The sequence below is a fragment of the Mastigoproctus giganteus genome, chromosome 8 (assembly GCF_048544385.1).
Source record: "Mastigoproctus giganteus isolate SK-2022 chromosome 8, ASM4854438v1, whole genome shotgun sequence".
Classification (NCBI taxonomy): Eukaryota; Metazoa; Arthropoda; class Arachnida; order Uropygi; family Thelyphonidae; genus Mastigoproctus; species Mastigoproctus giganteus.
This window is the reverse complement of record NC_143582.1, coordinates 40332416-40347234: the sequence shown is the minus strand read 5'-3', so window position 1 is coordinate 40347234 and position 14819 is coordinate 40332416. Positions and strand designations below refer to the sequence as shown.

The following is a 14819-nucleotide window of genomic DNA, read 5'->3' as shown; positions in this document are numbered from 1 at the left end:
CGAAGGATCTAAATTGAGAGGCCCATCAAGCTCTCAGCTGCCCACATCAATGCCAGAGCTTGCACTTGGTCATCACACAGCACAGCGGCAGCCCCAAGGCAGAATGCGCTGGTCCCACAAGAACTAGTAGTTGTTGGTGACTCTATTGTCAGGGAAACAGGGAACATGCTTTATAAAAAGGATAGGTGGAACAGGACCAGGGTATGTCTGCCAGGGGCAAAGGTTGATGACGTTGTAGAGCAGATATCATCTTTTAAGGGCACAAAAGGTGATAAAGTTGTACACGTTGGCACTAATGATATTAAGAGTAGGAGACCGGCAAATTATTTAACAAGCACAGGTCACTGTTGAACAAAAGCCAAGAATTAGGGTTGAATTTGAAAGTGTCTGCAATTCTGCCCAGACATGATAGGAGGGAGTATATGATGAGAGCCTTGTCGATCAATTCGGCCCTGGAAAGATTTTGCAAGGCTCAAGGGATAGAATTTTTTTCAGCCTGGACTGTCTTGTTAACAGGAGAGACTGCTTCTACAGGGATGGGATACACTTAAATAGAAAGGGTGCAAGAATATTTGCTGATACTATCGAGGCAGTGTTAGGTGGGATACAAGGACAATTAGTTTAACAGTAGCCGCAGGCAGAGGTGAAGGTGATTCTTGCACTACTTCTATTAGAATAAGTAGTGACCTGGAGCGAGGGGTGTTGGGGGTTTCAGGTACGGATGGCAGTCTTTGTGAAATAGGTGGGTATATGGGATGTGTTAGGGTAACTATGAATAGGAGCATGTATGCTTGCATGTATACAAATGCTAGAAGTATAGTAAATAAATTTGATGAATTTGAAGTGTTGGTCAAGACATCAAAGGCGGATATTGTTGGGATAGAAGAGACGTGGTGTCACACAGATATAAGGAATGCAGAACTGGAATTTGGGGAGTACATTGTGTACAGAAAGGATAGACAGGATAGAAAGGGAGGATGTGTTATGCTGTTAATTAAGAAAAACATAAAATCAAAAGAAGTGCACCCAGTTGATATAGATGAACAGTGCACTGTTGAGTCAGTTTGGTGTGACATAAGCACTGCAAAAGCAAAAATAAGAGTAGGAGTGTGTTATAGGCCAAATGACTCGAATGAGTACAATGAACAATTGTACAGAGAAATAGAGCGGGCTAGTAAATCAGAATGTCTTATAATGGAGGATTTTATCTTCCCAGATATTGATTGGAACTTGTGGATTGGTCACTCACACACTAGTCAGATTTTTTGTGGATTTATTGGATGATTGTTTTCTGCAGCAGCATGTTCGAGAGGCAACCAGAGAGTAATACTCTTGATCTGGTTATCAGCAGTGATCATTTGTGTATTAAGAATTTGCAGATAAAGGAACCACTAGGTGGCAGGGTTCACACTGTGCTGATGTGGGATTTACTTAAAGATTTAATTACCATCAGGGGTAAAGGAAAGGGTTTTTGCTTCCGTAAAGGTGAGTACAGTGGTCTCAGACAGTGGGAAGCATTCAAGGAATTAATGGTGGATGCTACTAAAAGTTTCATACCTACTAAGAAATATTGTTCAAGGTTTAGGCCTAAATGGTTATCTAATGAACTAATGAGACTCATGACAGAGAAGAAAAATGCATGGGATGCATATAAATTATCAAGCGACTCAGAAGCCTATGGCAGATATAAGCTATTCTGTAATCAGATCACAAAGGAGGTTAGGCAGGCGAAGGCAGATTACAAGAAATCCTTGGTAAAAGATGCTAAGAAAAACAGGAAGGATTTCTTTACTTATATAAACTCTAAAAGGAAGGGGTTGAATCTGATTGGTCCACTTGACAGTGATGGTTTGACTGTTGATGATCCTGCTCAGATAGCAAACAAACTGAATGAGTATTTTGCATCTACATTCACACATGAGGAATTATTAAGGTTTGAAAATGGCAGAAGGTTATCAAATTGTAGCAGGATACTTAATGATTCTGTAATAACTGAGAGCAAAGTGAAGAAGAAATTGTTGAAGTTAAACATAAGAAAAGCACCTGGGGTGGATGGAATCTATCCAGTTATATTAAAGGAGGCGGCAAAGCAACTAAGCAAACCCTTAGCCATAATTATGAGAGCATCCTTGGACTCGGGAGTTTCCCATGGACTGGAGATGTGCAAATGTATTCCCAATTCACAAAGGGGGATCGAAGGGTGACAAGAGTAATTACAGTAGTAATAGTAGCGGCATGTGATGTAAGAAAGCAAGTGTATGAGTTTAAGCAGCAACAGCAAAAAAAAAGAAAAACACACCATTCCCTTCAGATGCCTGTCCAGTTCCTCCTTAAATTTATTTAACCTATCAACTTCCACAATGAGAAATGGAAGTTTGTTCCAGCAATTAACCACCCGCTGGCTAAATGCAAATTTCCGCACATCTATTCTTCATCTGTCTTTTCTTAATTTGAATTTATGTCCCCTTAGGTTCGTAATCTAAACAAGTGGAAGGATCCCATCAGAATTCAACGTGCTCAATCCATTCAAGACCTTATACACCTCAATCAGAGCACCGCACAAGTGCCTTGTCTCCAGCCACTGTAATTTGCAGAACTTAAGCCTCTCTCGGTAAGAGGATCCCTTCATTCCCCTCACCAATCTTGTTGCCATTCTCTGTACACACTCAAGCAAATCTACATCCTTCCTAAAATGAGGTCTCCAGACCTGTACGCAGTACTCAAGGCATGGCCTGACCATTGCCTTATACAGAGGGACAATCACCTCCTTTTCCCTGATAGCAAAATTCCTATATATCATTGACAAAACCCCATGACCTGCCCTGGCAGCCTGTCTGCATTGCTCAGAAAACTTCATATCTGCCTGCACAATTATTCCCAGGTCTTGTTCATTTTCTACCACCTTAAGTGTAGTACCACACAGTTGGTACGTTTCTCTGGGGTTACTTCTACCCATATGCAGTACTTTGCATTTCTCAAGGTTAAACTTCAGTTGCCACTTCTTAGCCCATCTGCCCAAATTATCTAGATCCTGTTGCAGTAGCACGCTGCCATTACTGTCATTAACAACCCTGCCAACCTTTGTATCATCTGCAAACTTCGACATTAAGCCCGATATACCTTCATCAATATCATTGATAAATATACAAAACAACAGAGGACCCAACACCGAACCCTGTGGGACTCCACTAATAACATTAGTTCACGAAGAGCAGCACCCATTGATTACGACCCTGTCTTCTCCCACTCAACCATCCTTTTATCCATTGTAGCAACTTACCCTTAATACTATTCTGCTCCAATTTGTACAATAGTCTTCCATGAGCAACAGTGTCAAAAGATTTCCTGAAATCCAAATATATGATATCAAAATTATTTTTTGCATCCAGTTCCTTTGTAACCACATCATAATATCCTATCAAATTTGTCAGAGAAGACTTTCCCTTAACAAACCCATGCTGTGTCTTAATTATCGCTGCAGTCTTGTCTAGATGATCCTGCAATGCATCTTTAACCAGTGACTCCATTATTTTACCCGGAACAGAAGTTAAACTAACTGGTCTGTAATTACCCGTGTCACCCTTCGATCCCCCTTTGTGAATTGGAGATACATTTGCACATCTCCAGTTCGTAGGGACCTCCCCCGAGTCCAAGGATGCTCTCATAATTATGGCTAAGGGTTTGCTTAGTTGCTTTGCCACCTCCTTTAATATAACTGGATAGATTCCATCCACCCCAGGGTGCCTTTCTTATGTTTAACTTCAACAAATTCTCCTTCACTTTGCTCTCAGTTATTACAAAATCATTAAGCACCCTGTTACAATTTGATAACCTTCTGCCATCTACAAACCTTAAAAACTCCTCATGTGTGAATGTAGATGCAAATTACTCATTCTGTTTGTTTGCTATCTGAACAGGATCATCAACAGTCGAACCATCGATATCAAGTGGACCAATCAGATTCATCCCCTTCCTTTTAGAGTTTATATAAGTAAAGAAATTCTTGATGTTTTTCTTAGCATCTTTTGCTAAAGATTTCTCATAATCTGCCTTTGCCTGCCTAACCTCCTTTGTGACCTGATTACAGAATAGCTTATATCTGCCACAGGCTTCTGAGTCGCTTGATAATTTATATGCATCCCATGCATTTTTCTTCTCTGTCATGAGTCTCATTAGTTCATTTGATAACCATTTACGCCTAAACCTTGAAGAATATTTCTTAATAGGTAGGAAACTTTTAGTAGCTTCCACGATTAATTCCTTGAATGCTTCCCACTTAGAATTTACTGTTGGAAACATCAGTTGATCCCACTGTACAGAATTTAAAAACTGTCTGAGACCACTGTACTCACCTTTACGGAAGCAAAAACCCTTTCCTTTACCCCCAGTGGTAATTATATCTTTAAGTAAATCCCACATCAGTACACTGTGATCACTGCCACCTAGTGGTTCCTTTACCTGCAAATTCTTAATACACAAATGATCACTGTTGATAACCAGATCAAGAGTATTACCCTCTCTGGTTGCCTCTCGAACATGCTGCTGCACAAAACCATCATCCAATAAATCCACAAAAGTCTTACTAGTGTGTGAGTGACCAAACCCACAAGTTCCAGTCAATATCTGGGAAGTTAAAATCCGCCATTATAAGACATTCTCTACAAGGCGGACCTAACCAAATGTGGTTATCCCTCCCATGTGCTAAACAGGTGCCTATTATAGGCACAAGAACTCACATCCCACCGAACCAAAATGGTATACCGTCCGCCTACATTCCCTATTATCCAGGCATGTCAGGACAGATCCCAAAAATCCTCAGATATTACAACATCAAATCCGTGCAGTTACCCTGCAGAAACCTATTTTCACTTGTCCCCAGTGTGAAGACCCCTGTCACACCTCTCTTATGCAGCAATGTGTTATATCGCATCACCTGTAGAGACTGTGACAGCTGCTACATAGGAGAAACATCAAGACATCTTCAAGATCGCCTTACGGAACATGACAGAGCAATCCGGCTTGCCGAAACTGACCAGTCCGCAGTCGCGGAACATTTTTGGGCAACCAACCACGATCTTGATCCCAAATGTGACTTCGAAATAGTAGACCACTTACGACACTTTCGCCACCGCCTATGGCTAGAGTCACTTAACATATTAAACAATCCAAAGGCGATAAACGGGCACAAAGGCATACATCTACACCTCAATCCTAGAGACAACCATTTTAATGCTGGATAAACACTGGAGTAAAACAGCGCACGTCCGTGCAACAACAATAGAAAATGAATAACATGCCTCACTCTCAGCTCATTGCACTTACCGTTGTATTTAAATCAGTTGAAAAAGAGACTGTCATTAGTTAGTCTTGAAAGCTACTGCTACTTATTATTATATATTTTATTATATTATATTAAACTGGGTTATCATTCTATGTATATATTTTCTTAACCATGGACCCCAGTACACCAGGCCCATTCGTTTCCTTTACGGCCATAATGTTTACAACGATTGTGTGCAGTTACAAAAGTCCTTCTTTTCAATAGCCTGCAACAGACAACATCTACGCTTTGCACATATATGCAAAACAATCGAATCATACCTAAAGGGTTCCACAACTCTCGCATGGATCATGCCTGTTTTAACTTCAGTCTACACACATTAAAATTTTTGATAACCCATCTCCACCGTGAAATTAAGAGTGCTGACTACAACAAGTCCAGACTGTTACAACGCCTGCAAGGTAAGGTCTCGCCTATCATATTTACGAACCTTATATATACCATCTGTCATCGGGCTAATCAGATCTCTGATACCTACCATTTATGGCAGCAGCACAAATTCATAAACTAACTCCTTAAAGGCGAGCACACGTTCAAATGAAGCAACTTCCTTCATCTTGAACCTAAGCAGCAAACAACTATCCATTGAACAGCTCGATGTCTTATCCAACGGCATGAAGTTCGCCGTCGTACCATCTAAACCTCCAGTCACACAGCTCACTATGGGTATAGAAGCCAGTATTACCAACCTACCCGAAGAAACTGCCAACGAGATCCATTTCAGGACTGCTGCAATCCTCCGCAGCACTCGGCAAACTTACTCAAACCTTAACCATCGTCAACACGCTGCCCTATCATCTATAAGAAAAGACAACTCCATCGTCGTACTTCCTGCTGACAAAGGGCGCCGGACCGTTGTATTAGACTGATCAGCCTACTGAAAGCCCTGGCCCTACTACTAGACCCAAACGTATATGAACCTCTGTCTGATCCACTCATTAAGGTCTTGAAACGTCTAGAGACATACGTCAATAAACTCGTCCACACATGGTTTAAAGATAAGAAAATCTCGACTACAACTCAGTGTTTTCTACATGCTACTGGCTGCCAACTACCACAATTCTATGGATTGCCAAAGATCCACAAACTGGGTATTCCCCTCAGACCAATAGTGTCGTGCTGCAATGCCCCAACGTATGAACTATCCAAGCATATTGCGCGCCTCCTCTCACCTCTTGTAGGAAATACCACACACACCGTCAAAAATAGCAGCGAATTCATCCACCTCATTAAGGACTTTTCAATCCCTGACAGCACCGTCATGGCATCATTTGATGTAGTTTCTTTATTCACTTCAATTCCCGTCCAACAGGCCGTGCACTGCGCCAGAAGGCTCCTCAAGAACGACTTATGCCTCCAATCCAGAACATCACTATCCACTGATGACATCTGCACTGCCCTCAACCTATGCTTATCAAGCAGCATCTTCACCTTTGAGGATTCAGTCTACCAGCAGGTACATGGCACTGCTATGGGTGCCCCTGTTAGTTCCGTAGTAGCCAACATCGCAATGGAAGATTTGGAGGAGCAGATACACCTGAACCCACCTGTACCTATTATAACATGGTGCAGATATGTTGACAATATTTTTACTGTAATACCACATGACTCTGAAACAGCACTACTGGAATACCTCACCTCCCTGTCTAATTTCATCCAGTTTACTACAGAGATAGAGGTCAACGATGTGCTCCCGTTCCTGGATGTCTTAGTGCATCGCATAGCCCCATGTCTAGAGACTTTGGTATACCACAAACCTATGTGGTGCGGACAATTTACTAACTACAGATCCGGTCACACATCCAGTCATCTCAACAGCACTGCCCGCACGCAATTCTCCAGGGCTTGGAGCCATTCCAGCACTGATGCAATTAGGCGTAACGAGATCTCCTGTGTGAAGGCGGATCTAACCAAATGTGGTTATCCATCCCATGTGCTAAACAGGTGCCTATTACAGGCACAAGAACTCACATCCCACCCAAGACCACTGAACCAAGACGGTATACTGTCTGCCTACATTCCCTATTATCCAGGCGTGTCAGGATGGATCTCATAAAATCCTCAGAAATTACAACATCAAATGCGTGCAGTTACCCTGCAGAAACCTACGTTCACTTGTCTCCAGTGTGAAGACTCCTGTCACACCTCTCTTACGCAGCAATGTAATATATCGCATCACCTGTAGAGACTGTGACAGCTGCTACATAGGAGAAACATCAAGACATCTTCAAGATTGCCTTATGGAACATGGTAGAGTAATCTGGCTTGCTGAAACTGACCAGTCCGCAGTCGCGGAACATTTTTGGGTCATTAACCACGATCTTAACATATTAAAGAGTCACTTAACATATTAAACAATCCAAAGGCAATAAACCGCCACAAAGGTATACGTCTACACCCCATCCTAGAGACAACCATTTTAATGCTGGATAAACACTGGAGTAAAACAGCGCACATCCGTGCAACAACAATAGAAAATGAATAACGTGCCTCACTCTCAGCTCATTGCACTTATCCATTGTATTTAAGGTGCCTCCGTAGCCAGGTGGGAAGGAGAAGCAGTGTGTAGCACACGCTTCTTGATTAGACCGGGGTTCGAGCCCGTCACCACCAAATACGGAGGATGCGGAAAGATCAGGGGATGACCACTGCATATCCCGGAGCAATATGGCCTTAGTTGCTAATGCTCCTAAAAACCAAATAACAAACAAACAAACAAACCATTGTATTTAAATCAGTTGAAAAAGAGACTCGTTAGTCTTGAAAGCTACTGCTACTTATTATTATATATTTTATTATATTATATTAAACTGGGTTATCATTGTATGTATATATTTTCTTAACCATGGACCCCGGTACACCAGGCCCATTCGTTACAATAACACCAAGTAGTATAATGGGGCTTTTTATATATCATTACATACCATTACTAAGTGCTCATTTCTCATGAATTCATTACAATATTCGATTCTGCTTTGATTACAAGAATCATACCAACTTGTATATTCATTAAATTCCAAGTTCCAGAAACCATGGAAGTTATATGTGTGTATCATTTTTTCCAGGGATTTCACCAATGCAATTAGTAAGGGATATTGGCCATTGGTTATGAGGATTTGAGAGATCTTTCCCAGCTTTTTAAAAGGCTAGAACAACTGAATGTTCCCAGGAGTTAGGATAAGAATATTTCATTAAAGAAAGTCAGCATAAGACAATGTCTTGTCATCTAAATGATGTAACATTAAACAAAAAATTCCAACAGGACCTGCAGGGCTATAGTGTGATTTAATAACAGATTCTGCCAGTTCAGTTATTGTGAAAGGCTGTGAACTCGTTGTGAGAAAATTAATTTGCTGTTTTCCAGCAGTTGTTTTAATTTTTTGGAATGCTGAGGTAAACGATGTTGATGCCTTCAAGAATGGTTCACTCAGGGCATTTGCATTCTCTTGGGAGAGGATAATTCTTGCCAATTTCAGTTAACTACTGGGTAGGTGAAAAAATAAATTTGTCATTTAGCAGTCAAATCTGATTCCATATCAGGATAGAGACAGTGGTTGAAGTGTTCATTTACTAGAAGAGCAGAAGTTCAAAGGGCACTAATAACACATGTGATTTTCTCATTAATTGGAGGCACCTCTATTCATTATAAGTATGGAAGGTTTTTCATAAAACAATTGGCAATTTTTTTGTGGATCCATTACAAATATACTTAAAATTCATAAGAGTTACCTCTATTTTTCACCATAGGATTGCTTCTCTTCCAAACTCTCCTTGTTTACACATGATTTGAAATTTAAAACGATTAATAATATATTACATTTTAAATCAAATAAATGCATTTAGTTCTCTGAGCTCATGAATGCCTAGACATCCCCAGGATCATAACCAAAGGCCCCCAATCCAACCCCAGATCTATCCAATACACCTCACAACCCTGAGAAACTGAAAGCACTGTGTCAAAGTTTTTTTTAAAATAAATGTCATTAAATTTTCATGAATGTACAAATATATGATAATAAATTTTTTTAAAAAAAATTACTTGAAATTACTTTCCTTCCTAAAGGGACAAAACTTTCAACCAATCATGATCACAGGTTTGTTATGTTATTTGGTTTTTAGGAGCATTAGCGACTTAGGCCATATTGCTCCGGGATATGCGGTGGTCATTCCCTGACCTTTCCGCATCCTCTGTATTTGGTGGTGACGGGCTCGAACCCCGGTCTAATCAAGAAGCGTGTGCTACGCACTGCTGCTCCTTCCCACCTGACTATGGAAGCACCATATGATCACAGGTAGAAAACTGATTAATGTGAACTGTCCCCACGCTATTTATTACTACGAGACTACTTACTAACCTGCATGCGCAAAACAGTCCACGATACAAGGAAAGGTCTCCGAATGTTAATTGCATTGTTTTTTATTTTAATTTCTAAGGTTTCAGCTATTAAAAGTCTTGTGTAATCATGCTGTATGCTCAAAACCTTAGTTTCATTAAACAAGAAGACGTGAACCTTGTTTATTGAATGAAATGACAGTTCAGATGCTGGGGCCTTCATTGTCCTAACAGGCGCCACGTTACTTTAAACGAGTATCTAAAAGGCACCTAGTAGAACTGACATACGAAGAATCGCAATTATCGTGTGGAATATTATAGACTACACTGTGTAATTCCATAAGTGAAGAGGAAAGTACAAAGTGCCTTTTCAGCACGGAATGCAGTTTTTGAGTGGGCTTTGCTATTACTTTGAAATCAGTATCCCTAAAAAGAATATTGAGCTGTTCGTACCATTGTTGGACATATGGAATCATAATAAAATGTTTTTTTCGTTCCTACCTTGTTGTTGTTACCATTATTGACCAACCTTTCTTTAGCCTGTGTCCTAATTTTGTTTATGGTACTTAATGAAATGGTACTTAATTATTTAGAAACTTGTATGTAAACTCTTCAATTTCATGGTCTAATGCCGTCTGCATTGTTGTATATTTAAATGCTTTTTTGAATTGATTTAAAATAATAGAACATTTATAAGCAAAAGGATGATAACTTGAATAGCATAATAGCATACCTGTATTTGTTGGCTTACGATATATTTTAAACTGTAATTTATTACACACTCTTGTTAATATGAAATTTAAAAAGTTTATTGCCTGCTCTTGTTCATCCTCCTCCCCTAATGCAAAACTTAGCCTCACGTGCACGTTATTAAATGTTTCTAAAATATTATCCACCATCTCTTCATCCGTAATAATATGAATTTCATCTAAATATCTCCCGTAAAAAGTGATGTTTGGTAAAAACAGAGTTAGATGTATTTGTTCTATTTATGTATATTCCGGCAATGAGACCGCTTAAACTAAGTTCCATGGGTAAACCGAATATTTGTCTGTAAATGTTATCCTGAAAGGCAATATAATTTGCTTGAACTAAAAATTTTATTAAATCAAAAATCTCTAATTTTGGAAATTTAGTCTTATTCATATTTACCGAATCGTTAATAAGGTCTCATACAGTGTCTAATGCATAGTCAATGTTGACGTTAGTTTATAACAAAACTACAACCAAAGAAAATAATTTATCACCCTCCCCTATCCTTCTATCCCTATCTTTTATTAAATTTGTGAACTATGTGTCATAATTTTTTTATGCTAAAACTTAATACTTGTCTCATTGGCTTTATTATGTAATACAAGTGCGATGCTAACGAAGCAAATGCTGAATCTTTATACAATACAATAGGTCTTCTAATTGGAAATCCTTCCTTATTAATTTTACTTGTCCAAATAGTGTTGGAATTTTCTTTGTATGGGCTTTGAAGTTATTTAATTGGGCCATGGAAATAGTCTTTTTTTTTTTGTAATCAGTGAGTTGTAATTATACTGTTCAATTTATTCGTGTAATCGGTTTTATTCAATACAACTACCGTGTTCCCCCTGTCCACTTTCTGAATTATTAAGTTGTCATTTTCTCTTAATTTCTTTAACCCCAAAATTTCATTCTTAGTTAATCTCGGCAAACGTGGATCCCTCATATCATTTATAATCCTATTTATCTGTTGTGTTAAAAGGTCCTTGTTTGGTATGCCTTTAAGACAATATTCTATCTCAACAGCTGCTGTTTCCTGGGGAGTTCCCATGGAGGTAAACTGTAATTTAAACCTTTACTTAACAGCTTTATTTGATGTTCTGTTAATATGTACGATGATAAATTTATCACACTCTGCTTATCCCCCCCATCCACAATAGCCTTTAATGGAGACTGTAAAACTCCTGTCCCTTATTCGTATGTATGCATGTTTCGGGTAATTGTTCATATGCAAGCACGTTGAATTGCAAAGTTGAAGGTAGGTGGATAGTTCCATCCATCGTCTCCTCTTGACGTAATCTAAATCCACTGTTAAAAAGAGATGAGGTTGCTATGGCTGTAGTGTGACTTGGCATAAGGTTTCTGGATTCCCCATGACAATAATGTTTTAATCTTAGTGCTTGTAACTTGTTTGAATGTCTAGTTTTCATTTTCATAGATACTGCTGCCTTTCTTAATTCTATAAATGATTTTAACTCTGTTCAGTCATTAACATGTAAATATCTTCTTACCCTATCATGCAGTCTTTGTATCTTTCTGAAATCATTTTTCTTTATGTAAATCCAAGATTCTAATACTAGTCTAACTATTTTTTGTGATGCCAACCTTGCAACTTAATATAAGTAAATATAAACACCTCACACAATGTATGTGTTATTAAAAAGTATATTTTTCATGAATTGATAATCTTTTTATTAACATAAATATATATAGATTTCTACGCCATATTTACCTTGTGATACTGTCATATCTATAGGAATACTATCATCTTCAAGTGGCAATGACCAGAAAAATTTCTGTTCCGTGAAATCTGGTACTCTGGCATCAAGTTTATCAAAATTATGAGACCTTGCTTGCAACTGATCAAATTCCTATAAAAAAAAGAATATATATATATATATATATATACAGCAATACCCTGCATAGCACTGATAATTGGTACTGAAACTATTCCGTGTTATGTGAAACCGTGCTGATTGAGGTATAATTATAATGGGTTTTAATTGAATGCGTACCAGAGAAAGTCTACAAACAAATTATAATCAATCTATAAATAATTTGCACTTGATAGCCAATTAAAAGGACTTGAAAAAAAATAATTGCAAAAATTTTATTAATGAAAAGGTAACATCACGAGAGATGAAAAAAAAGCTTTAAAAAAGCAGTTGTTTATTTAGGTATTTCAATAATGAAGTATGGTGATGCTGACTCTTCTTTTTCTCGGTGTACACGTCTTTGTAGCATCAAATCCTGTCTTGTAAACTTTGCCTCATTTCAATGCTACGTTCAACATTTGGCTCTCCATTCTCAATCACCTTGCAGGCCATGTCAACCCCTCCCAAAAACTTCCATTTCTTCTGTTGAAAATTGTTTTCGTGGCACTTCAGAATCATTTTCATCTTCTGAATATGCAGTTTTCTCGTCAATTTCAAGGAGAGTTGCATCATCTAAGTCATTTGCATGTGAGTCAGTGCAGTCACGTACATTGACAGTGTCCAAAGTTTCGAATCCCAAGTCTTTTCTGACCTTCACAATGTCTTCGGAAATTATCTGAACTTGTGATTCAAAACCAGTGAAGTCATTTACCAAATGGGGCAAAACATGCTGCCAAACAGAACGCATGTTGTTGGCAGTGATTTATAGCCAAGATGCAGATATATTTTTGATTGTATTTAAATGGGCAAAAAATAAATTTTGAAATGAAAAGTTTGAAAAACTATCATGTCGTCTCGTCAGGATGGAATTAAGAATACTGAACACTGTTCCACGTTGCAGCTGATTGCTTGAAGGGAGCTAAAGTACCATGTGCATGGTAGACAATAGAGTTGGCACCACAGCATATATGTACCTGTCTAGGCTATTGAATGAGTTTTAATATGTACAATAAATTTTCAACTTAAACTTAACTGAAAACCATGTTATAGTGAAACCCATGCTGTTTGAAGCCATGCTAAGTGAGGTATTGCTGTGTATATATATATATACACAGCATATATATATATATATATATATATATATATAAGGTGTGTATGTGTGTGTGTGTATATATATATATATATATATATAAGGTAGGTGTGTGTGTGTGTGTGTGTGTGTGTGTGTGTGTGTGTGTGTGTGTGTGTGTGTGTGTGTGTGTGTGTGTGTGTGTGTGTGTGTGTATATATAGCATGTATAAAGTTAAACATGTTGGATATTTTTATAGTATTACTTATATTTAATGCTAATCTAGTTAGATTTTAACATATTTCTTTTAAGAGATCAAAAGTGCCTGTAATTATAATTATCTAAATGTACAATTAATTGTGGAATGTTTTCGGTATATGGTGTTTGCCTATAGGTATTAGGGTGCTTACGGTTCAGGTGATCAGGTTAGTCCATAAAGGCTATCTTGATTCTGTAGGGCCTATAAACATATTTTTTATTTTTGTAGCTTTTAACCTAATGGTAAGGAAATTTCATAACAATTGGCTGATGATTTTTCATTACCTGCAGCTAAAATCTAATCAAAATTAATGATTATGCTTATAACTATTCTTATTCTAAATTACAATACAGTTTTAATATTATTATGCAATTTAATACATTCCATCACGTGGTCATCAATCCCCTACTTCGTCGGGGGCTTTGAGCTGATCGATGGCCCATTTGATGTAATGTCTCATACATACCCGTTTCTGTTGTCACTATACCAGTTTAGCTAATCTTCAGTTTAAGTATGGTTATATTAATTATATTTAAATTTTGTATTAATTTTTTTTGTTCTTGTTAGCGTTCTATGCAGCAAACTGGGATAGTTGACACAAAGCCCTACGGGTATGTATCCGAATATGTGAAGGTTCTTACTTACCGTTACTAGTCCAGTAGAGGTTGTAGTTTAGAAAGGGGGAACTGCCCACCTTCTAAATGTTTTATATGTAGCAAAGTTTTGTCGCGCTGTCGCACTTACTGTAATTAATGGCGTGATGGTGTATTAGCTTCGGGCCCCGTTATCCTATGCTAATGCTTGTGGTGGAGGGGGGATTTTTAAGTGGTTGGGTGCAACTTTGGTAATTGGGTGGTTGTTATGTTGTTAATTCTATATGCTATATGTTAACTTTGGATTTTATACACATATTACATAATGTATTTACCTGTGTATTTACATTTTCTTTTGCCATACCTCGGACTGTGCTGGTATAGCTTTTCTAAGGCACAACAGCACATATATGTCCTATGGTATGGCTATACACATATTTACAGCCTCTTACTAGGTGATGTTTTGTCAGTATTTTAATCTGGAGGGTATTTTTTGGATTCGGGTTGTAGTGCAGTCAGACGATTAGCCTCGTCTGAGCGCAATAAACCTGTTTAAAATTTTGGGGATAAAATAATTTATTGTTTTGGCATTTCTAGTGT

The 14819-nt window shown here is 38.2% G+C and overlaps 1 protein-coding gene across 1 annotated transcript in view; it reads right to left on the bottom strand.

Annotated features, from left to right (window-relative positions):
• c12.2 (von Willebrand factor A domain-containing protein c12.2) overlaps positions 1-14819 on the bottom strand; it is a 574487-nt gene that overhangs the window by 179050 nt on the left and 380618 nt on the right. The window contains exon 27 of the mRNA XM_090380213.1: positions 12157-12295. Within this exon, the coding sequence (XP_090236339.1) occupies positions 12157-12295 (139 nt within the window). The remainder of the gene's footprint in view (positions 1-12156; positions 12296-14819) is intronic.